At 38.7% G+C, this 26,672-nt stretch overlaps 1 protein-coding gene across 1 annotated transcript in view; it reads left to right on the top strand.

The window, feature by feature from the left end:
• Positions 1–25,485, top strand: part of LOC141439832 (organic cation transporter protein-like) — a 52,996-nt gene extending 27,511 nt beyond the window's left edge. Inside the window, exons 2-6 of the mRNA XM_074104213.1 lie at positions 13,969–14,182; positions 19,604–19,859; positions 20,352–21,014; positions 24,107–24,288; positions 24,447–25,485. Coding sequence (XP_073960314.1) covers positions 13,969–14,182; positions 19,604–19,859; positions 20,352–21,014; positions 24,107–24,288; positions 24,447–24,608 — 1,477 coding nt within the window. The 3' untranslated portion in view covers positions 24,609–25,485. The remainder of the gene's footprint in view (positions 1–13,968; positions 14,183–19,603; positions 19,860–20,351; positions 21,015–24,106; positions 24,289–24,446) is intronic.
• Positions 25,486–26,672: the final 1,187 nt, after the last annotated feature.

The raw sequence follows: 26,672 nt of genomic DNA, 5'->3' as shown, positions 1-26,672 counted from the left end.
TGAAAATACTCGACAATCCGAATTTTCCGCCTACAAGTTGTCGACTCGTATTGACTAATTTTTACGCTCTTCAATTTGATGTGCATTCGTTCGAGTCTACCGTAGACCGGTACGAAATTATTAATATAGATGGTTTAGTTCCGTATTTTGACACGCTGATAAAGTAATATATAGCTAAGTAATAGTAGCAACATGAAAGTTATCGATAAAAACGATATTTTGTACAATCAGCAAATTAATTTTACTTCTTACAATGCCTGTTGCAACCGATCGCGCTGTTTTTTGGAAATAATACTTTTTTACGAATCTTGAAAACGAAAAAAAATGGCAAAAAAAATGCCTTTTGAATGGCTTTTTATGTCTCACCGAAATTCGACCTCAAGGCATCAATTTGTAGTCCACCAACACATTAAGTATATACAGAGGTCTTATGGCATTCACCTTAAAGGACTCTATCCACTGCATCGTATCATGCCATGACCGTAACAGGAACGTTTCAGGAACGGAATGTCAAGCGCATACATAAGACGACGACGACGGTTGGTTAGGAACGTGCTAGTGGGCAATAGTCACATCATCATCATCATCATGTCAGCCGAAAGACGTCCACTGCTGGACATAGGCCTCCCCCAAGGCCTCTACTCACCGGTCTTTGTGCTTTTCGCATCCACCGCGATCCCGCGATCTAACCAGGTCGTCGCTCCATCTTGTTGGAGGCCTAGCCGACCGCTCGTCTCCGGTCCGCGGACGCCATTCGAGAGACATTTTGGAAGCCATGTCAGATGAGTTCCAGTCGAGCAGATGTGGCGCCGCCCATTGCCACATCTGGATGGAGTCGCAATTTTCGAGCTATGTCGTACCTTAGTTATCTACTGCGGATATCATCATTTTCATTCTATCCCGCAGAGAAACCCCGAGCATAGCCCTCTCCATAGCCCTTTGAGTGACTAGAGCTTTGACGCTTCGCACTGGATCATGAGTGCCAGCGGCCACACCTACGAGAGTTCTTCCGCATGTCATCAGGGGTACACACATCATAAGTACACTTTGGACTCAAATACTGCGGGTAATTTGGATGAAAAGACACGCGAAGCCTCCGAACGCTGCCGCAGACGAGTCGGATTCGACGAGTGATCTCTTTCTCGAAGCTGGACCTACCTAACTGGACCGTTTGTCCTAGGTAATGACTACGTCAACAAACTTCGAGCGGCAGAACCTCCGACTATTACGGGAGTTGGCACAACATGGATATTAGACATGACTTTTGTCTTGCCATGTTCATTCTCAGGCCAACTCGGTCGGAAACATTTGCTGAGGTCAGCGAGCATAGCACTGAGGTCCTCCATGGTCTCAGCCATGACATAGTCACATTTTTCAATACAAAGATTATATTTTGTCTGACAACGTTTGCTATGACGGTCGTGGTATGATACGTTGTGATAGGGTTTGTTCAGGTGGTAGGCTTTTGCAAGGTCCGCCCGGATTACTACCACCATCTTGCTCGGTAATCCTGCCGTGAAGCAGCAGTGCTTGGACTGTTGTGTTTCGGCGAGGAGAGTAAGACAGCCAGTGAAATTACTGGCACTTAAGGTATCCTAGAGTATCAGGCCTATGATGGGATTATTTATTTATTTAAATAAAAATATAATCCGCATCATAGGCCTGATCATACGCCTCTAGGTTAGCAACGCATCTGCAATAAGTACCGGTGTTGCAGATGTTTATGGGCGGTGGTGATCTCTTACCATCAGGAGACCCATCCATCCAGTCGAATAAAAAAAAAGACGAAACCGAGCCAGATCGATTCTTCACCCCTGAATACCAAAGATTCAATTAATCCAAATTTAAGTAAAAGCTTAAAAGGTCAAACATTTAAAAACTACACTTACTAAATACCTGTAGAAAAATCCTACTAAACTTTACAGGAATTTTTAGAGGATAAGCACTAGCCAGCACTATAAGAAAGTATGCAATTAATAATAATATCTTGTGTTTTACTAAAATTATTGTGTTGACTATGTTTTAGCTAAGTTTAAGTTTAAGGTACGAGCACATATCCATATCTGCGCTCATAAGTTTAAGGTTAATTTAATAATAGCATTATTGCAGTGCCCTACAGGGTTTGATTCAGTATATTTTTGTATTGTTTCAAAGCAAATAAATGAGTTTCAGTTTGAGTTTGAAAGCAAAGTTTATCGGAATCGTTAAAGCCATTTTAGAGATTCAAAAACAGGGTAGACGAAATGACACATCAACTATTTAAAATCCTTGACATGAAATTTTTGTATCGAATGTTCACGCGAAACGCATTTTCGATCAAATGAAAATTATGTGAATCGTTGCCTTTAAAGTGATATTCAATGAGGATTTTTGACAGGCGAAATGTAACAGAATGTTTGACGTTACAGTCCCGTAGTTACAGTCTGGCTTGTAAAAAACTTGTGACTGACTCATTTAGTTATTTCACCAATCACAAACGCGACGCAATTTCAAAGTTGTCAAACGGACTTCGCGTATAGTATAATAAATACTTGAGTCCAGAATTAGGCGAACCGACTTGACAGTTCATTGCACAAAAATGTTGCCACAGTTTCACCAGTGCTATAATATCGATATTAAAAAAAAACTCAATATCGATATAAAAAAAAACTTAATACAAAATAATAATATGAATCTTTTATTTGAAAGATTGGAAAAACCTGTTGAACCTCTCCTGACCTCTGTTGACGTTTCATATACTCGTATGTCATTCGATTTAACTGCAATCGGTTTGCTGGGAACTATCTCCCGTTATTGTGATTTTTTTCTTATGTTGATTTATTTTTATTTGTGTTATCCTTTATGTCGTTTTAGGCCTAAAGCTATGCAAATAAAGCCCAAAGTGACAAATATTTTCATTCCTCGTCTACACAAGTTTATATCGACATAATTGTGACTTTTTTTTTTGCTATGTCTGGTAACATTTTCAGTTATCAATCTAGTTCGCCTAATTCTGGACTCGAGTATAGCGCCAACTAGCCGTCACAGGAGCTCTCATGAATCGTTTTCCGCCACCATTAGTACACACGTTAGAGCAAATTTGAACTTTTCTTGTTTGAAAATAAGTTTCACATTATGATAGTTCAAATTTGCCGCAAGTTTTACGTGGAAACAGCGTAAACAACTATGAATCCCGCACCCAAACAAATGACTCCCAAATGAGCGCAACTCGTCTTTGAATCAGAACGTCAGACGCAATCTCTGCTGGGCCCTGTGCAATTATTTGCATACATTTGCATCTGAATAGACTGCTCACGTCACGTCTAACCAGTCTTGGATGTGTAACGTAGAGGAATCAACCAGCAGCCTCCTTAGGTCCCGCGTACAATCTTTTTCACAGTTGCAGACAAAGTTAACACGAAAATCAAAAGTTTGACCGTCTTAGACAGCATATTTTATACTATCTCACAGGAACGCAAGACAGAGATATTGAGTATTTTCATGACCAACCGGTGCCATAAGTGGTTAGAGAACATACGAAGCTTGAGGTCCCGGGTTCGATTCCCGGCCGGGGCAGATATTTGTATGAATAACACGAATGTTTGTTCTCGGGTCACGGTTCTGTAGTGTTTCTGCTTGATTTGTGAGCCCACAAATTAGACTTCAGCAATCTCCACATTCATCATCATCATCAGCCAGAAGACGTCCACTCCTGAACAAAGGCCTGCATCCACCAGTTGCTCGCGATTCTCACGATGTCGTTGGTCGACCTAGTGGGAGGCCTGCCAACGCTTGGCAAGCAACGCCACAGTGCTGTTGCGAAGTTTATGAAGCTAAATAATATCATGGCATTTCCACTATATTGCTTGATTCCTCTACGCTGTATATGTTGTCTAGGTTCACCTTAGCATAAATAATCAAAGGGCAAATGTTCAACACTGCAATTCTAAAATTAGTGAGTCAAAAGACTGGCGGAAGATAAGTATAAGTAGCATTACTCCACCGACGAGAGGGCAACTCTTACAAATTGTTGATGACAACTTTATAAATTGTGGGATCGTATTGAAGAAAACCACTTTTAAAATTATAATTAATTATTGTTATTAAAAAAAACCGGCCAAGAGCGTGTCGTACAATTAAATATATTTTTCTAAGGATTTCGTATTATGTACTGAATCTTCCAAGTTAAGTATATTTATACCTACCTTAGGCTGCTATTTACTCTTAAACTTCTTCCTTGTAAATTATATATATTTAATACCATTCCGCATTTTTTCAAATTTTTCCACCCACCGGTTAGATTTTAGAAGGGGGGACGCTCGATTTTCATGAAAATTTGCACTTTAAAAGTTGAATATTTCGCAAACAAAGCACTGAATCGAAAAATCGTCTTAGCAAACCCCTATGGTTTTAAAAGAACTATCTAACGATACCCCACACTATAGGGTTGAATGAGAAAAAAAAAACACTCCCACTTTACGTCTATGGGAGGTACCCTAAAAAAAATTATTTATTTATTTTTTACTAGCTTTTACCCGCGGCTTCGCACGCGTAAACTATTCGGTCTGGTAGTTGCAATTTAAATTTTCGGGATTTTACAAAATTCCCCTGGAAATTTCCAAAATTTATATCGTGGTCTTCATTGAGGTTGTGTTGTGAATAACTGTACAAAATTCAAGACTCTAAACCCAGTGCTAAAATTTCAAAATTTTTCCCTATCCAAATTCAAATTCATATCATTTATTCAGTAAATAGGCCGCAATGGGCACTTTACACGTATTTTTTTAAATACCAGCACTTTCGGAAAGACCATCATTGCCAAGAAGAATGCGCCGCAAGAAGCTTGGCAGAAAGTCATTTTTTCAAAATAAAATAAGTACAAATAAAATACCTACTTAAAAACTACAGTAAGTATACAATTAAAGAAAAAAATACAAAATAATAATAAACAATAATACACGGATGTATGGGGTCCCTTAGTTACAAAACTATCCCGTGGAAATATCGGGATCAAAAGTAGCGTATGTGTTATTCCAGACGTCAGGCTACCTAGATAACAAATTTCATGCCTCTAAGCCCAGCGGTTGTTATTTCGAGATTTTATCCCTATCCCGTGGGAATATCGGAATAAAAAGTAGCCTATGTGTTATTCCAGAGGTCAGCTACCTACATACCAAATTTCATGGCTCTAAGCCCAGTGGTTGTTATTTCGAGATTTTATCCCTAGTTATCCCGTAGGAATATCGGGTCAAAAAGTCACTTAAGTGTTATTCCAGATGTTCAGTTACCTACATACCAAATTTCATGACTCTAAGCCTAGTGGTTGTTATTTCGAGATTTTATCCCTAGTTATCCCGTGGGAATATCGGGTCAAAAAGTCACTTAAGTGTTATTCCAGATGTCCAGTTACCGACATACCAAATTTCATGACTCGTAAGCCCAGCGGTTATTATTTCGAGATTTTATCCCTATCCCGTGGGAATATCGGAACAAATAGTAGCCTATATGTTAGTCCAGAGGTCCAGCTACCTACAAACCAAATTTCATGGCTCTAAGCCCAGTGGTTGTTATTTCGAGATTTTATCCCTAGTTATCCCGTAGGAATATCGGGTCAAAAAGTCACTTAAGTGTTATTCCAGATGTTCAGTTACCTACGTACCAAATTTCATGACTCTAAGCCCAGCGGTTATTATTTCAAGATTTTATCCCTATCCCGTGGAAATATCGGAATAAATAGTAGCCTATGTGTTATTTCAGAGGTTCAGCTACCTACATACTAAATTTCATGGCTCTAAGCCCAGCGGTTGTTATTTCAAGATTTTTACCCTAAGTATCCCGTGGGAATATCGAGTCAAAAAGTTGCTTATAAGTTATTTCAGACATCCAACTACCTACATACCAAATTTCATGACTCTAAACCCAGCGGTTGTTATTCGAGATTTATCCCTATCCCGTGGGAATATCGGAATAAGTAGTAGCCTATGTGTTATTTCAGAGGTTCAACTACCTACACACTAAATTTCATGGCTCTAAGCCCAGCGGTTGTTATTTTAAGATTTTTATCCCTAGGTATCCCGTGGGAATATCGGGTCAAAAAGTCACCTATGTTTTATTCCAGACGTCCAACTACCTACATACCAAATTTCATGACTCTAAGCCTAGCGGTTGTTATTTCGAGATTTTATCCCTATCCCGTGGGAATATCGGGATAAAAAGTATCCTATGTTTTAATCCAGGTTATAAACTAACTTTCCGCCAAATTTCATCCAAATCCGTCCAGCCGTTTAAGCGTGAAAAAGTAACAAACATACTCACTCACTCACTCACTCACTCACTCACTCACTCACTCACTCACTCACAAACTTTCACATTTATAGTATTATAGTAGGAAGTAGGATAGGATAGTAGGATTGTACCATTTTGTCGGCATAGTTTACATACCTATATATCCGTGCAAAATTACAGCTTTCTAGCATTGATAGTCCCTGAGCAAAGCCGCGGACGGACGGACAGACAGACAGACATGGCGAAACTATAAGGGTTCCGTTTTTGCCACTTTGGCTCCGGAACCCTAAAAATTGGGTTTTTCTTTAAAACTTGCGTTGCAACAATACTAAACTTGACCCGTGACTTTGCTCGCGTAAATATTACGTCGGTAGTAAGTACTTATATCAAACTTTCAAGGAAAACTATAACGGATAAGTTTGCTTGAGAATTATTAGTAGTTTAAGAGTAAATAGCAGCCTAAGGTATAAAATATACTTAAACTTGGAAGATTCCGTATAAAATACGAAATCCTTAGAAAAATATTACTTAATTTTTTCGTAATGGCTACGGAACCCCATTTTGGAAGTGTCCGACACGCTCTTTTCCGGTTTTTTATGACTACAATGATCCTGATGTGTTTGCATTCCATTTCAATTTACATTTAGACAATGATTTACATCAAAGTCCACAAAAGTCCCGAAAATAAATTCATTTCAGTAATGTTAAGAAAACTAGAATGAATATCAAATTTTAATAACAGCTGTTACAATTTATTCAAAACTTAAAATCATGCCCCCTGGGCAGAGAATTCGTGAGCATCCAATTTATATCTAATACTTTTTTCAATCGTTTTACTTATAGCTTAATACTTTTAAAAGTTTAAGTATTTACATTCATATTGGAAGTAATTTTATTGTGAAATTGAATTATTTTATTTTCTTATAAAGACAAAGAAGAAAAAGAGACGATTCTATTACTTAAAAAAAAATACTACTTGCTTAATAGAAAAACCTTAAATGTAGGTATAATCCTAGAATAACGAAAGAAATATCACATTGAGAAAAACTCGTCATGTCGAACATGCAGAGCTACCAGTTTATTTACAAACTAGCAACACGCCAATTTTCAGAAGAAGGTCTCCAATAACGGACACTTCACATTTTTTGGCTCCATTTCCCACAAACTACATCTGCGTGAAGCCGGGGCAAGAAAGAAAGAGCATTTAAATCCGTTGCTTGCCTACCTTAAAAGATCTAAGGCAGCGTTTCTTAACCTTTTTCAGTCCGCGGACCCCTAGACAATCAAGCATGATTTCAAGGACCCCCCCCCTTAATAAAAAACAGGACTCAATTTAGGTAAATTTTTATTAATTCAAATGTCTATAGATAAGACGGCGGACCCCCATACACATACTCGTGGACCCCCCAGGGGTCTGCGGACCACAGGTTAAGAAACGCTGATCCAAGGGTACAGATGGCGGGAAGTGACTTTATTTTATTGCGGTGGATGCGGAAGCACAAGACTGGTCTGAGTGGAGAGCCTATATACAGCAGTGGACGTCTTTCGCCTGACATGATTATGATGATGACGTAAAGATGTATCACGCCTTTGATGTGGTACATACATACACTACGAATAAATACCAAAGTATAGAAAAAGGGAGCGCCAAAGTTCGCATACTCTTCGCTAGTCATACTTAATTTTTGTCCGAGTCATCGTTTGTCATAATTTTTTTCCCACTAAAACCTTAATTTTTTCTGAAAATTTTAAATAATCATCCTATAGAAAACTATAGGTTAGTTTAGGTTTGTTTTATAACACTTCTGATTAATTATTGGATTCAGAGAAAACAGAGTTATGACAAACGATCATTCCGACAAAGATTAAATTCGGACTTTTAGTAAGTATGCGAGCCGATATTGACCCGGTGAAATATTCCGGTTTAATTTTATAACTGTGTGTAACAACAGTGAGCATGATAAAAGAGGTTTACTAAAAATAGCCTTGATTAAAATCAGACGAAGATAATAATTATTATGAAATCAGCAATCGGCTATCACGTTCTCATTGTAGAATAGGTAAAGTGAATGTTATTATCACATCACTATTTTTATATTTTCTTCGTGTCAAATTGGAAGCATTAGCGTTTTTCAAAACGGAAATAGTAGAATGTTGAACCAAGCAGAAAGTTATTTATTACTGTACCGAGTGCCGGTTTTTAGTGACAGTTGTGGATTAAAATTTACTATAATGAAGAAAAAAAACAAAACCATTCTGAATAACTTATTAGAATTGTTTGACTTAGTATATTTATTGTTTTTTTTGATCTGATATGTTAAAGAGAATGCTGTACTAACCCTTAAAAATAAGACCTAAGTATTATTTAGTAAAAAACTATGGATCCTGGTCTGCAATAATTTTTAATAAAGCATTTTTTTATTTTTTATTTAATTACCCTCCCTACCCCTCCTCCCTAACCCTAACTCCTAAATCCCTAACCCTCCCAGACTGACGTACTGATGGTCCAGACTGATGAAAATTTAAAGAAAATACAAACTGAGAAATGGATGCACAGAAAAACCAGAAAAAGAAACCAGCACTGGGAATCGAACCCAGGGGTTATAGCACGCAGCACGGATTGCTGAGGACCTGGGTTCGGTTCCCAGTGCTGGTCTCTTTTCTGGTTTTTCTGTGCATCCATGTCTCAGTTTGTATTTTCTATATGGTTTCACGGGATACCCGTAAAAGTAACAAATCTGGAGTTGAAATAAAAAACACAAAATTACTCCAAAAAACCAATCATGAAAATTAAAAGTTTTAAATAATATTCGTCAATCCGATGTGAATGAGAAAAAACCAGAATGAGCGTGTAATAGAAGTCGTGTATTAATCCCGTGTTACTTCTTTGTGGATGAAGCAAGAAGTAAAAAAAAATCATATTACTAGTAATTTATTGAATTGGGCGTTACTTTGCGGAGGTCCATATCAATGAACTAAAAGAAAGAAGAAGTGTTACATTATTGCGGCAAGGGGTTTCGTCTCGATGTTCTAGAATGCATGAAGATAATTTGTAAACTAGAAAACTAATTTATTGTGTGACTTTAAAAACATAAAAATAAATTTATTAGGTACGTAGACATAATTAATTTTACAACTATTATTATTATGCACTTACTTGCCTAGTATACACCCTTACGCGGACTAAAACGAAAAATTAAATTAAAGAAAACGAAACAGAAAAGCAGTTTTGTGAAATAGTGCTGGAAAGGAGAGGAATTAAGATTTTTGAAATGCCAACAAATAGCCTTTAAGCTTTCGCCCAAAGGTGTACCAGCTAGTCACTCCGAGGATGGGAGGGGGAATATCATTCCAGCACTTAGACGCTGCAAATCTGAAACTGCCCCGAAACGCCGCCGTCCTGTGCGGCGGCACAATAGCCTTAGATCTGCGCACACTTTTTGACCATGTGATTTTTTCAAAAAGGTACGAAGGCGTCTTGTGCCGCACTACACCGAACAAATTTTTGCTCGGACCTCAGACTCTGCTAAGCGTGCCACGCATGGCCACACTAACGTTTCGTAGGTGCTATAATGCCAATCCTTTATTATACCAATATTTAATTGTTCTACATATGATTTAGTCCCATAGTAAAAAACCGGCCAAGAGCGTGTCGGACACGCCCAAAATAGGGTTCCGTAGCCATTACGAAAAAAATTAAGTAATATTTTTCTAAGGATTTCGTATTTTATACGGATTCTTCCAAGTTTAGGTATATTTTATACCTTAGGCTGCTATTTACTCATAAACTACTAATAATTCTCAAGCAAACCCCTACATTAGAAAGCAGGTCTCACGAACTTTTATAGAACCCGCATATAGTTAGTAAGTTAACTTAATTTTTAGAGTAGGTACCCTTCTTGTGTAATATGCATTATATACCTACCTAATTGTTGGCAATAAACGCATTTTCTTTCTTTCTTTCTTTCTTTCTTTCAAACTTAGCCGTTATAGTTTTCCTTGAAAGTTTGATATACTTACTACCATCCTGATTTTTTTCAAATTTTTCCACCCACCGGTTTAGATTTTAGAGGGGGGGGGGACGCTCGATTTTAATGAAAATTTGCACTTTAAAGTTGAATATTTCGCAAACAAATCACTGAATCGAAAAATCGTTTTAGCAACCCACTAATGGTTTTAAAAGACCTATCCAACGATATCCCACACTATAGGGTTGGATGAGAAAAAAATCACCCCCACTTTACGTCTATGGGAGGTACCCTAAAAAAAAATGTTTTTTGAATTTTTAGTTGTACTGTTTTGTCGGCAATTACAGCTTTCTAGCATTGATATTCCCTGAGCAAAGCCGCGGACGGACAGACCGACAGACATGGCGAAACTATAAGGGTTCCGTTTTTGCCATTTTGGCTCTGGAACCCTAAAATCGCTGGCATCTTGCTTCTTGACACCTCAACTGATACTATCACTTACACTCGGGTCTAACCCATAGCAATCAATCATGACCGTCATCAAGGGAACGATATTAATTGTATTACGTTTCGATGATTAATTCGACTCGGGTGGTTTTTTCATGATTTATATTGACTCGCTTATCTTGTGGAATTTTTCGACTCCATTTTTGTACGAAACAAATGCGACCAAATCGTTAGAAATTCAATTCGGTTCAAATATTTCAAATCTTCCAATCACTTCGTAATATACGGCAAAAAAAAAACATGCCATTTTACCGGAGACTTTCATATAGGCACCCGAGCCGTTACGGCGAGGGTGAATAGACACGTCGAGGGGAAAATAGGTTTAATGCTCGAGTTTTACACTCTGCTTTTCATTTCGATTGCGAGGAGATGAAATAACAACAGTGGAAACGTTGTTCGCTTACTAGGTACCTTTTATTTTTCATGCATTGCTAAATAATTATGAATATTATTTAGTTTCCTTGATTAATTTTGATTTATTTGATTGATTTGTTTTTGAATGAATATAGATAAACTTTTTTGCTTGTGGCTGTTTGCTGTTTGCTTTGGCCTGATTGCTTGGTTCGAATCGATCGAAGATTTTTCTTTATGCACCAAAGCATAAAAGGCATTTTATGACACCTATATCCAGCATAAACACCAAGGACCATATATACTATACTATACTATATGGTTCTTGATAAACACGAACTTTACGAGCATGAGAAGTGAAAATGTAATTTTGATGAAAACATAAAGTTACTAATATTTCTCGGGACTGTTTTAACACGAACTATTTATGACTAAAATTACACCGACGCAAGTAGGGTAGGGTAGTTCGATAAACTCACGCCCCTAATTAAACGTTATATAACGAACGTTAGATACCCTACACTTCGGCCGACTCGTGGCCGTGACCATGGCCGCTGCAATGTTGCAATGTCATCGAAAAGTCAAGGTAACTTTAGCAATAAATAGCTCGTGATTAAGTCCCGAGAAATATTAATCATAAGTCAGAATCGCAAAAATTTAAAACATTATTAAAAACAAGTTATTAAATGCGTTTCTAATCCAGTACTGGAAAACCACTCCAGTCACTATCTACACTAGCGTGAAAGCTACGGCCACTCCTCAATCACGAGACATTTGTCTGAGCTTAGGATTGGAAGAGAATATTACTTTCAATAACGCTGTATTCAATTTCGTGATCTCACGCATCTTAGGCAGCGCACCTGTTCAACCAAGGCATTAGAGTATCTGCAGAAACGGACCTATACTACGAATTGCAAAATTAAAATTTCGTATCTTGCCGTCTCGCTGACGCTAATATTATTTTATACGAGACTGAGAGGGACAGTATTATGCGAACTTCGATTTTCTAATTTCGTAGTAGCCCCCCACATCAGAGCTTTAGGCAGAACGTGTACTGGTAAAATATCAAAATCTCTAGCAAATATAAACAATGTGTCGGGAAACAACTGGGACACGTAATCCAGAAGCAGGCTTTGCAAGTTTCGTGCGTCAAATCACGTTCGTGGAGCACTGTGCACTGACCTAGATAGGAATACTAGGACAGTAACCTCCGGATCCTAAAATTATTTTACCGGGAAAACCACTCTAATTTAATTTCCTCTAATTTGAGTGGAGAATTCATTACAAAAAGCAATTTCGTCATTTGCTTCACGGAAAAACATTTTGTACCATGGTTGGTATTGTATTTAATATACAAGGTGTTAATTAAATAACTGAAAACCTCAGACACCCCAAAAACTATTTTTTTATTTTAAGTAAGTTTATTGCATTTATTCTGGAATACTTTAATTATTTCAAAAAACATTCGTGTGCTAAATCAGTAATACTAACTACTTGATTTCTAACTCTACATTCATAATTTATATTTGTCAGTTGCGTTTTGACGTTTTTAGAAGAAAATCATGAGAAAATCAAATTGACAGCAAAACGGCCAGTATTAAATTATACACCTAATGGGTATGCAACCTCGTTAAACATTTAGGTGATTGAAGCGTGAGGTATTCGTAACTTTTAGAATGAGTACAATAAAAAAGGAATTTAAAAACACAATCACAACCTAATTTAAAACATAGTGCTGTCAATTCAGCTCATCCAAATCCGGCGAACTGTTTAAGCGTGAAATAGTAACAAACATACACACTATACTCACAATTAGTAGAATATAATTGTTACTACACGTTCTTGTACCTACGTATTTCTTTCTTCCAAATTTAAATATGCAATAGACTCAAAACCCAAGAGTGCCACATGATATATTGCTATTCTGACCAGCAATCCGTCAGGCCATTGCTTTGCAATTGAGGACGACATGAATTTGCATAATCCCTACATCGTTGATGTGGAATTCTGTTTAGGTATATTAGATACAAGGATTTGTGAGTCAGTTAAGTGAACACGGAGTTTGAAATGATATTCTAGACTTAATATACCATACTATAGGTAGTTGTTCGGTTGTGTCGGAGATTCGGAGACGAACAAAGCTCACCGATATAGCCAAGGTGGACACATATGCCGCAGGAGTGATGGAAGATGGGGGAAGGCCGTGATGGAGTGGAGACCCAGAACCGGGCGGAGAAACGTTTGTAGACAGGAGATGAGGTGGACCGACCACCTGGTCAAAGTGGCGGGAAGTAGTAATTTCAAATGCCTTTCACACCGCATTGCTGGAGTCCAGAGTTCGTAGTCAACAACAGAGAGTTGTACTGGCCAATCTCACATCTGCAGGGCTACTACAAAACTCGAAGTTCGTGTCGTGCGGTCCCTCTGTTTAATACGAGAGCGAAAGGGACAGCACGACACGAACTTCGAGTCTTTTAAATTAAACCACGCGGTTCCAGCGTGCCGTCTTCTCCTCGAGCGATACTTTGAAGAGAGACGGCACGCTAAAACCGCACGGCTAGCCGCTTAGTGTTCTTGCGCTTAGTCGTCTTTTACGATACCCACGGGAAGCCATGGGTCCTTCCTATTCTGAAACAGAGCACGGCACGTACAAACCCGTCATCATCATAATCAGCCATGGGACGTCTACTGTTAGACATAGGCCTCCCCCATTGATCTCCAGTTGCCTCGGTTGGAAGCGGCTTGCATCCACCGTGAAACAGCGACTTTAACCAGATCATCCGTCCATCACGTTGGTGGATGTCTAACGCTGCGTTTGCTGATCGGCGGTCTGCTCTGAGAAAACTAGTAATATTAACATTATAATCCTTTGTTACAGATGCCAAGTTGAAGAATGTGAAGCTTTAAACCACACCAATTGGCTAACTTACGCCATCCCCTTAGATAAAGGTGAACTCTCAAAATGTAAACGATATGGTGCACAAACAAATGCAAGCAACGCGGACACGTGCAATGTAGATGCATTTGATACAGCTGTCAAGTTGGATTGCGATGTGATAGTGTACAGTGGTGAAGACTCAGCAGTTAAAGACGTAAGTATACTTATCAAATTTCCTACTTATATTATAATTATAAATGCGAAAGTTTTTGTGTGTGTGTACGTGTGTGTGTGCTTGTTACTCCTTCATGTTAAAACGGCTGGACCGATTGGGATGAAATTTGGTATGTAGCTAGCTGGACATCTAGAATAACACATTGGCTACTTTTCATCCCATATTCTTGTGGGATAGGCATAAAATCTCGAATTAACAGCCGCTGGGCTTCATCATGATCATCATCAGCCGGAAGACGCCCACTGCTGAACAAAGGCCTCTCCCCCTTAGAACGCCACAATGAACGACAACTCGCCACTTGCATCCACCGGTTTCTCGCAACTCTCACGATGTCGTCAGTCCACCTGACAAAAAAGAAACATGAGAGGTAATGCGGATGAACGATGACCGACAATTGATTTGACAATTGAGCAATTGATTTGACAATTGACCGACAATTAATTTGACAATTGAGCAATTGACAATTGCGGATTCACGACCTCTCATATAGCACATTGACAAAAATTGTAAATGGATAAAATTAACAACAACAATAAATATAATAGCTTTATGTAACTGTCAGCTCTATCTTGTTTTCAATGGATTGACTTACATAGATAAGTTACAATCAGCATACGACCACGCCTTTGCAACACCCAAATATCATGCACGCCCTGGCTCATGAGCAATTCGGGTTTATAAAACATGCCCGGCTTTGTTCGTGTTAACCATTAAATCAGGCATTTGCATTGAACATTTTTCAGAAAGCTACCGTTAGAACGTTTCAACAATCACAAATTGTTAACCCTACCCATAATTTACCCTGATCTATACAAAGTAAACAAAGATATAGTTATGACTTTATGTATAAATTTGAGCTGTCTATCTATTAGGGTTCTTGAGGTACAGTCCTGTTACAGACACAGTATAGGGTTTCGTTTGTCACCCTTCGAGTACAGAAACCTAGAAAGAGTCAGTTTTATTTCACACACACACACACACACAAACATCACGCCTGTATTCCCAAATGGGGTAGGCAGACAGAACACACGAAACGTTACCGCTTCGGAGCGACTTTTAGCAATTTTAGATTTTAAGTTTGACAAAAACGGTACAATAGTGACAGGTTGCTAGCCTGTCGCCTACGGTATACTTTAACCTATATCCTCAGTCGCCTCTTACGACATCCACGGAAGAAATGGAGAGGTGTAAATCTAACCCGACACCACACAGGTACACAGTTTTATTTTAGATGTTCTTAATTAATTTTTAGACAACATGGTTACTGAACTAAACTGTCTAATAACTGGTAGCATGGTGTACGGGTGTGTTAATCTGAAGATGAGCTCTGGTTGAGTTCGAAACGCGTCAGTGTGGTGTGGTGGTAGTGATAGATGGGTTTGTGTGATTTGTGTGTGTTCTTACAGTGTGGAAGTGGAGGAACTGCATGAACACGCATATTTTGCATAAGCTTAGCTATCCTAAGGTCGCGGGTGAGCAAGGAAATTCTTTTAGTTCATTGATATGGACCTCCGCAAAGTAACGCCTGATTCAATAAACATGTTACTGTTTGTGGCTTAGGAGTGAAATCAAAAAAAGGCCGCAAAAAAGCTAGTGTTTAAAATTACATTTTTTCAAAAATCATCAATCTGTAATTAAAATGTGTAATAACGAAATGGAGAATCCATTTACAATATTTATTTTATTTTATATATATTCGCTCCTAGCCGATTCCGGCCACGGCGACTGCTTCACCTCCGTTCATGCGCCCTCATGTGGCTCACGTAGCCAATCTTCCTCAGGAAGGTACGCGCACACAGTGGGCACGTGAGGATACCAATGACCAATAAGGGCTTAACAAAGAGTACATGCAGGTCAAGGATCAATTAGATATGAAGCCGATGACTCCAATGTAAATCACGCTATTTCTCAACAAGTCATCACTGGAGCGATAATTCAATACGAATATGAATGAAAGGAACTTTGCCCTTTGGATTCCTAATAATGAAATTAAATCAGAGCGCAATATGTAGTACGGTCGCTATCAGATACTACGGAGCAACCAAGGTGATCAAAAATATCGAGACATGAACTCTGATGCCTTGAGAATATACTGCATGTTCCGATATTTTTGACCATCTTGGCAGCTCCGAAATATCTCATGGCGACTGTATTGTACCTACTCTGTTTCTACGGCAGGCGAAACAACGTACTATGGGTATTTTCGCATATATGCTCTCAATGTCATTCTGAAATATTTTACAAGTTTTACTGTCTTGGGTGATCACTAACAGCTCGCGCTTTGAAAATTTGTACTAAGAGCAAATGATAAAAAGTGCATCGGACAAAATATATACTTTTTTTTTTATTCGACTGAATGGCAAACGAGCAAGTGGGTCTCCAGATGGTAAGAGATCACCACCGCCCATAAACATCTACAACACCAGGGGTTTTGCAGATGCGTTGCCAACCTAGAGGGCTGAGATGGGATACCTCAAGTGCTAGTAATTTCACCGGCTGTCTTACTCTCCACGCCGAAACACAACAGTGCAAGCACCGCTGCTTCACGGCAGGATTAGCGAGCAAGATGGTGGGAGCAATCCGGGCGGACCTTGCACAAGGTCCTACCACCTGCAGAGATATACTTATTCAATGTTCCGTTTTTCGCCTGCCGAATAAACAGAGTATAGTGCTTACCCGCGTCTACGCACGCGTAGTACATTAAAACATGCAGTTTAATTGATATTGTGGGAATTGTCGAGAATTAATTGTAGAATTTTTGAGATTTTTTCCCGATCACGTATGTATAGGGGAGAGGCAGTAGCCTATAATAATATGTGTTTTACCAGATGTCCAGCTACTCTACATACCAAATTTTATGGAAATCTGTCCAGCTGTTCAATAAAGAGTCTTTGTAATATATTATGTATTTCAAAATTTGACCATTCATTAAAATTTATACCGTCTTGAAATCTTAATCCAAGTAATTTCGGATTTTAGTTTAAATTAGTAAATACAGTTCCAATTTTCACTTGATGTACGATATTCATCATGATATTAATATAAATAATAAATGTTAACATTATGTAATAAGAACAAGATTATAATCTTATTTCTCCTGGCCTTTTTTATGTCTTGAGATCGAGTTTATTTTGTTGCCTATTTATATTTACTAATACTTTAAATTAAGTCTTTGTTTGCCCATGTTCTACTTTATACTCGTAATAATTAACAGCTGCTAAAGTTTACAGTTGTCTAAATACAAACATAATATATAGGCATAAGCTGAGACATATTGCTTACATACTTGTTTAAAAAGGGGACACCAGCACATTGTAAAATTAGTACCTACTAAGTGAACGAATAAATCATTTTTTCATTTTCATTGTTCATTGCTCGCAGAACTTTACTGGTGTTAACTCTTTATACCTACTTACTACAAAAAATACACAAATATAATCGAAAAACATGAAAATACCTGTATAGAGGTGAACTTATGAACCTTTCATGGTGATAGATGGGTTTGTGTGATTTGTGTCTGTTCTTACAGTGTGGAGGTGGAGGAACTGCATGAACACACATTTCTTGCATAAACGTAGCTATCATAAAGTTTATTAATGTGGATCTCCGCAAAATAACGCATAAGTAATGTAATAAACTGATGATGATGAAAACAAGCACAAGAGCTTTTATTTTTATTCATTTATTTCTTATGTTAAATTTATTCCCAGTTCAACCAGTTATATAGTTATTTTTATCGATAAAAGGTCACTTGATTCTGTATTGCATGCCAACTGGGATCCACAAAATAATTAACATCAAGTCACCTTCTATGCAGAGGTATAATATTATGTGAATACGAAAGTTTTTGAGTATTGTATGTGTATGTTTGTTACTCCTTCAAGCTAAATCGGCGTTACAGATTTGGATAAAGTTTGGTATGTAAATTGCTAAATATCTGGAATTATACATAGGCTACTTTTTACCCCAATATTACCACGGGATCGGGATAAAACTGTTGTTTTACGTGTAACGTTAATTATCAAAAATTACACCGTAATTCCGAAACTGCCGGATTTAATGGATGGATTTGGAATAATGGAATAAAGTTTAGAATCCATACTAATATTATAAATGCGAAAGTGTGTTTGTGTATTTGTCCGTCTTTCACGCCGTAACGGAGCGATGGAGATGATTTTTGGCATAGAGATAGTTTATGGGCGCGAGAGTGACATAGGCAACTTTTTATCCCGGAAAAATGCACAGTTCCCGCGCGCCATAACCGAATAACACGCGGGCGGAGCCGCGGGCAAAAGCTAGAACTTTATAAAGTATTGTATGGTTACCGCAGAAGGTCATCGAGGTATCATTACACTACAAGAATGTGGTTTTTCTAGTTATTTGGTCGGGCTAGTATTATTTTTGAAATGTGGTGCTGGCGCCGCCTGTTAAGGATTCCATGGACAGCCCACCGCATTAACATATCGATCCTGGAGCAACTAAAAATAGAGAGTGCTCAGCGTCTGTCTACCACTTGCCTGCAGCGCGTTGAGGGTAAAAGACGGAGCCCAAGACGGTGGTTTGAGTAGATCTCAGAGCAGATCAACCTACCGATCAGCGCTGCACTCCGGCACCAGGCAGCTGATCGTAACCGATGGAGAATTGCTGTTGACAAGCTGAAACGGAGTCACGATACTCAGCAATGAGGGAGCGATTGAGAAGAAGTGTATTATTTACATATCGCGAGTTCGCGTACCTCCTACTTCTATTTAAGTGTAAGACAATCTGCAGTTTTTAATGAGTCACGTTTTGGCCTTGCTCTTGTATTGCTTGAATAAATTCTTAAACAGTTATGAAAATGAAATGATATATGAGTCAAACAAACGTACCTAACGTGCACATGTGTACCGGAGGACCATAGTCAACATATTTATTGATATGACCTCCGAATAATAGCGCCTTAATCAATCTATTTAAAAAAACTGCATCAAAATCGGTTCATCCGTTTCGAAGCTATAATAATAATAAATTCATTTATTTCGGGCAACTTGGCCCATACAATAAACACACAGATAGCGGCCAAACACCCGACTTTTGCGTCGTTAGACAACCAATATAAAATGACCCAACACTGCGTCATTTTGTTGATAAGCAGGGTTCTTCTGTCTGATACTAGATTTTTATAGATAGCTACAAATAGTCCGACACGCAGTTGGTCGGTTTTGTTCGTTAAACCACAAAGTCAGACAACTCATTAACTTGACAGAATAATACATTTTATTATTATCTTGCCTGGGTTGGTGTCCCACTGCTGGGCAAAGGCCTCCCCCCATGTCCTCCATTCCTCCTGATCCAAAGCAGTCAGAGGGAAGTTATCGAGAAACACATCCAGTATAATACAACAGTTTTTTTTTGTTTCAGTTCGATTTAGGATGCGAGAACTGGAAGCGAACCCTAATAGGCACGATACACAACTCGGGTTTGTTCGTATCGCTGCCTCTGACAGGGATAATATCAGACAGATTTGGGAGGAAGAAGGCCTTAGCTGTAGCATCACTCATGAACGGCATATTCGGTTTTGCCAGATCCTTCTCAGTCAGTTACGTGATGATGGTGGTATTGGAGTTCCTTGAAGCTGCTTTAGGTGCTGGAGCATATACAACCGCTTTTGTGATAGGTAAGGCCACTTTCTTCTTCTTCATTTGAAACGAGCTTTACGATGAGGGAAACTGGGTGAGGAAACCTGAACCTGCTAAGCAAATCTATGGCGTATGTGTAGTTCCCACTTGGCACACTTGGCTCGCATGGAAACTTCAGGCAAATCCCTCTTATTTTTGACAAGTCTATGCCCACTATGCATCGTTTCTAACAACTTTTTTTCTATGCAAGGGGGGCGTATGAGTATATTAGACCGAAATAAAAACTCTCTAAATATGTCTTATTATAATTTTTTAAATCAAGCACTGCATAATTTTGTTTGAAAGATTATTACAAAAGCCAGTTTAATATTTTTTTCTTACATTAGCAATAATGCAAACATGTACTTGTGCAATCAAGTAGCAATGTAAAATACTCTTTGTAGACGACATAATTTTGAAAAAAAAATGTATTTCTTTATTTCATTCATGTATTTATATTAATATATATTCATACTTGTTTTTCTTTCTAGCGGTTGAATTAGTGAGGCCAAAGGGCAGGGTGTTTGGAAACACTTTAATAAATTTCGTCTATACCACTGGCCTCATGAGCCTGCCTGGTCTGTCATGGTGGCTCCAGGACTGGCGGAAACAGTTGAGAATCATGTACATACCAGCAATGCTGGTATTCTCCTACATCTGGCTCTTGGATGAGAGTATAAGATGGCTCCTAAGCAAAGGAAGGACACATGAAGCAATAAAAATTCTCAAAAAAGCAGCCAAAATGAACAAAGTCGATATCACTGAGGAACTTAATCCGCTCTATGATCTACAAGTAAGAAGTAAAAGTGTAGAAGAAGAAAAAAGAGGTCAAGAGACGAAAGTTGAAGAGAAAGTAAAAATTGAAAAAACGTCAGTCTTTAAACAAGTGCTCAAGTCGAGTATAATAAGAACTAGAGTGTGCGTGTGTTCGTTTCTATGGATCACTTGTACTTTTGTTTACTACGGACTTTCCATAAATTCAGTCTCGCTAGGGGGTAATAAGTATGTTAATTTCATGCTAGTTGGGTTTGTGGAAATCCCAGCGAATTTTGTGTGTTTCATGGTCTTAGACAGATTTGGAAGGAAGAAGATTCTCGTTGTAACTTATATCTTGAGTGCCTGTCTGTGCATCAGCCTGTCGTTTTTGCCGAAAGGTGAGTTATTTGAGTGCATTTATCTATTGTCTAAGCTATCTAGCTATGTTATTATATTATATTGTTATTAAAGAGCAACATGGTTGACTAAATTACTGGTTAGAATTGTACCCAAATAATATATTTTGTTCGTCAGTCCATCTGTCCATCTGTCTATTACAGGACTGTATCTCTAGTACCACAACAGAAAAACACAACATTTTAAACATAAATCGCTAAACTCTTAATAGACGTCGTGGTTGTTGGATGAGGGTTAAAGCTGGGCGTCCACTGCATCGGAATCGGAGCGTACCTACGAAGCGGACGGATTTGTTGCTTTGTATGGATTTCTATAGTACTGCGTGCACTGAATCGGCATTTCTGCGCCATAGCAACAAATCCGTCCGCTTCGTACGGTGCGTATAGATGTAGTGAAAAAAGTTTATACACAGGCCAAGTCAAAATCAATCCTATGCCAATGTCATAAAGACTAACATGGAAAAACTTTTCTCACTTTAACTATACCCTCCGATTCCGCTGCAGTGGACGCGCAGCTTAATAGTGAAGTTTCATGACGACTTCCTTTGGAAAATAGTGTGATGGTTTCGGTTTGATTACATCATGGACATGTTTGGAAATAATACGGTATTTGACAACTCCTGATTTTGCTATATCTTAATATTATACCATCTTGCTCGCTGATCCTGGCGTGAAGCAGCAGTGCTTGCACTGTTGTGTTTCGGCGTAGAGAGTAAGACAGCCGGTGAAATCACTGGCACTTGAGGTATCCCATCTTAGGCCTCTAGGTTGGCAACGCATCTGCAATACCCCTGGTGTTGCAGATGTTTATGGGCGGTGGTGATCTCTTACCATCAGGAGACCCACTTACTCGTGTGCCATCCAGTCGAATAAAAAAAATATATATTATGAAAATATAGATATACAGATAGTGTTTACCGAAGAGAAAATTTAAATCGGTTGAAAATTGGACTTATAGTGATTTTTTGAAAAATCTATATACCTGTCTCTTTCTCAAACGCTTTTCTCTATGCAGTAAGTATGGCGGTACTGGCGTGTGACGTCACATGCCAGTATGTCTTTCTCTGTCTAATCTTGATTTTCAAACCTTTATAACTTTGTTATTTGTAAAGGTAGCTTAATTATTTTTTCTATTCGATAACAGGCATTGTGTAGTTTTAATTTATAAAACATATACAAAATAGTCAAATACCGTATTCCGATCCGTACCGAGCCTTGACTCTTGACCGGTTTTTTAAATAAATAATAATTAATATCATTTCTCAATATAAGTCCTACGCAGCATCTGTGAGTTCAGCAACAAATAACAAATTACCCTTAAGCACATTTCAAGTTTGTTTAGAACTTTACTAGTTTGTGTTTCCATATCGCTCATACTAAAGCAGTAGAAGGTAGAAGACGTCGTGACGGGGAATTTTGCTCAGTTTACTTAGCGATCGCTGTTTGTACAACAGCCTGAATTAATGGAATATTCAAGTTAAGCCGATTTGCAACCCCATAGCAGGGGTTCTCAAACTTTTTCAGGTTGCGACGCACCTACAGGTTTAATCTTCTGTCATGGCACCATTACAGCTAGGGAGCCTAGCTAAGTGAAATAGGGTGCAATAGCTAGCATTAACGTGCCACCGTAGCTACTAAGAGATGAGACGTACTAGGCCAAATGCATAACCAAATCTTCCGAGTATGCGTCCACAAAAAAACTAGATCCAAAGACTAGGTCTACGAGTATTTCCGAGCACTCTACCCAATAGATAAATTCGTATTTTCGTAAGAAAGCGTATTGAATGTTTAGGAACTTGTAATAAGTACCTAGGAGTATTGTATTTTAGTTAGGTGTAATTAAAATCATCCCTTCATACTCTATAAAGGTTTAGGACTGTCACCTCTTTGATCAAGAGTAAAAAAATATGTATTATAATATGTATATTAATTAATGTAACTGGTGTATATAGAAGTCACCAAGTTACGAGACTTGAGTTGCCCGTTAACATTTCGAATCACCGTACAATCGCCGGGAACGCGTCCTTTGGTGTCCATGATAAAACCTACTCAAATAACCTGTTCCAGTAAATACATCTCACCTCTACTCAACTTGATACCACCAGATGGCCTAAGTTTCTGGGTTAACACAGCACTACGTGGCGCCCTTGGGTTCTACTACGGCACCCGAGGGTGCCACGACGCACTGTTTGGGAACCCCCGCATATCTGTTTGGATGTGGCTTGGACGAGCAATAGATAACACATAAATAATTTAAGTGGCTTTTCGAACTTGCTTCTGTAGGAATTCAAGCTTGTTTAATAAACATTGGATGAATAAATGAATGAGGGATCGGGCGAAGATGTGTGCTTTGAGATTGTACAGTATTAAAGTCATATTTCGCGGACTTAATGAAGAGGAATGTTGCTGTTCTTAATTAATAAATACGTACATTATGGCCCATATCTTGAAGTAGGCAATTGTTGGCTGAATATTGGTTTAACTAAACAGACGAGTTAGCGAGTGTTTCGAATAATACAAGCAAATCCAGCATTTGCTCTTGCGGACGAGGTGAATATACATAGTGCTTTCCTCATCCATCAAAAAGAAATGAAAATCTGATTTAAAATTCTCGTGTCAGTGTTTGTGACCAAACTCCTCCGAAACGGCTTGACCGATTTTAATGATTTTTTTGTGCATATTCGGCAGGTCTGAGAATAGGGCGTAAACTATTTTTCATACTCTACGCGGACGGAGTCGCGGGCAACAGCTAGTATTATATTAAATTGGGAACTACGGCCCAAGCAGATTCATTCTGAGAGGAGGCCTGTGCCCAGCAGTGGGACGTATGTAGGCTAGGATGATAATTAAATTATATCAAAACACTGAAAGCTGGAGCAGCCACACGTTAAAAACGTTTTTGTGTTAGAAATTCGCGTCCTAGGTTGGCTATAAGGACCCGGGTTCGATTCCCAGCCCCAAAATTTCTTTTTTATTGTTTTAAATATACGTCGTCTGTTAGTCAGTCACGTTTCTCATTCATAAATATGGATTATTTTACTGTTTATTTTTTTCAATGAATTATTTTCCCGCAGATTTAAAATGGCTACCGCTCATCCTGTACCTGTCTGGAAAATTCTCGATCACAGTAGCCTACAGTTCTGTGTACATCTACGTTTCGGAGGTGTTCCCGACCAACGTCCGTCAGTCTTTACTCGCCATATGCTCTTCTTTGGGCAGAGTTGGCTCTACTCTGGCCCCGCTTACACCTTTGCTGGTAAGTGTTCTTACACGTAACCGGAAGACGAAAAGTTGGCAGGCCTCCCACGAGATAGGCTGGCGACATCGTGAGAGTTGCGGGCAACCGGTGGATGCAATTGACGAGCTGATGATGATGATGATGATGTAAATTTACATACACTGCATTTGTTTCAGGCGCTATACTACCACAACCTGCCAGCCATTTTCTTCGGCACCCTAGCACTGATAGCCAGTGGCGTGGTCCTCATTCTACCAGAGACTTTGAACGTGCCTCTACCTGACACCATTGAAGAGGCCGAGCAACTAACAAGGAGAAAAAAGAACGAAGAAGCGTAGACTATAAAGACTTACCGCCTGTTTCACCATCCATTGATTAAATTCCGTTAAAATTAATCAATGGGTGGTGAAACAGCCTCTTAGTATAAAAACCATGTCTGTATCTAACTAGAATATCGCTAGATGGCGTTAGTATTATCAGGTCGGTTTGACGTTACGGTCTTGCTGGCGATTGGTTCAATAAGTTAAGCCGGCTACTCACACACCTGCACGGCGGGCAGTTTCAGCTGTTCTCTACACACAAGCCTGCCGTTCAGTGTGTAAGTGATAGTCCCGCTGAACGCACGTCCATGAGAATGGCCCCAGTATTGTCGAAACACAATTTGTAATGTTGATATCGTTTGCGTGTTCGCGATATATTTCGAACATTAATTGGAAAGTTTGATTTCGCATGTCTCTGTTAAATATTGATTGTTTTTTTATCCCACATGTGAGGCCGATCTTTGTACACGTCTATTACCCGTGTCCAAACTTCACGCTGTTTATTGTCCATTGTGACACGTGCGCTCCGCTCAGTTGTATCCAATGAACTCACTGGAATTGCCCCAATTACTACACATGCGGCAACCTAGCAGGGCGGTAGATACAACCTCCCTAGGTTGGGAGCTAGGAAGGTCTTGCGCCCCTGCCGCCCTGCCGTAGGCCCAATGAAATAATTGCCCCTGCTTACCTATCTACACACATCACAATTAAGGAAGCAATTAAGGGTCCAATTCCAATATTGCCCCTGCGGCAGGTGTGTGAGTAGCCGGCTTTAGAAAATCAATGCCAAACGTAACACAAAGTCAAAGGTTGTCAAACGGAGCTCACTTTACTTAGACCTTGTCCAGAAGGGGCGAAGGGGCGAAGTTGTCGAACTAGACGTCGCGTCGCGTCCACAAGCGCGCGAGCGCGTCGCGTGCACTACGCCACTCTCGACTCGCGCTTGTATGAATTCGCGCGATCGCGACAATTCGCCCCTTCTGGACAAGGTCTTAGCGTCAACTGACCCATCACAGAAATCTTCATTGAGGTCATTGACAACAACAACATAGATGTCGATTTTTGATTATTTTTCTTTAATGCAAAAAAAACAGTTTGTGTGTTTAAAAAAGACTTGGTTTTTATCGAGATAAATTGTTTTCTTTCTTCCATCATGTTATTGTAAATGTCAATAGTACATTCCGATGTTTGCTCACTAAAAATTAAGAGTATTTACTCTAAGTCAATTAAGTACATAATGTAAAGAGGAACTGTTTGAACTTGTATGCATTCTAGCGTATGTTATATTCTTATAATGTTAAGTTAATAATTATTTTAGTATTCATAGAATGCCCAAGGCGTTCCAACTCAATGAGACAGAGGAAAAATACCATAAGTAGGGTATTTTGCTTTAAATCATCAACAACAAGTACCTTTTGTTTGAACACTGAACCGTTTTAATTAACTTTTAAGGCACTGAAGTTGGTGAAACAGAAGATAAGAATCAAACAAATAGAAAACTAATTGCAGCCGTGTATTTATTATGATTATGAGCACGCACGGAAAAAGGAAAAAATGTTGCCAAATATATAAATATCGATTTTTAATCTTATGTTGCAATTATTACAAGCTTTGCTTAGTTTGGGGCTGGGTCAATTGGTGTAATTTGTCCCAACATTATATTACAAGCTTTTATTTAGTTTCACTTGTCCCGTTGTCTGTCTGTTTGTCTGTCTGTCTGCATATCAATCTTGCAAGTTAAATTTGACCAACTTTCAGTAGTCAGATCGACTTGAAATTTGGAATATATGTAAATCTGGTGACAATACAATAATCTAGTAGTGACATCCTGGTAGTCCAGCCAGGATCTTCTCCGCAGGACGGAACTCTTCAACGGTTAATAGCATCGACTTGAAATTTGGTATGCAACTGTAGTTTGGGTGACAATGCAAGTACAGTCAACAAAAAGTACAGTCAGCAAAAAATGTTGTATTAAAAACGAAAATTTTATGGTTAGGTTATTAAATCGATAGAATCGATTCAGTTCGCAACAATGTTATCAAACGGTTTCTGTCAAAACATCTGGTTACAATTTTAATTTTT

The sequence above is a fragment of the Choristoneura fumiferana genome, chromosome 21 (assembly GCF_025370935.1).
Source record: "Choristoneura fumiferana chromosome 21, NRCan_CFum_1, whole genome shotgun sequence".
Lineage (NCBI taxonomy): Eukaryota > Metazoa > Arthropoda > Insecta > Lepidoptera > Tortricidae > Choristoneura > Choristoneura fumiferana.
Note: the sequence above shows the minus strand (reverse complement) of the source record. Positions and strands in the feature narration are given on the sequence as shown.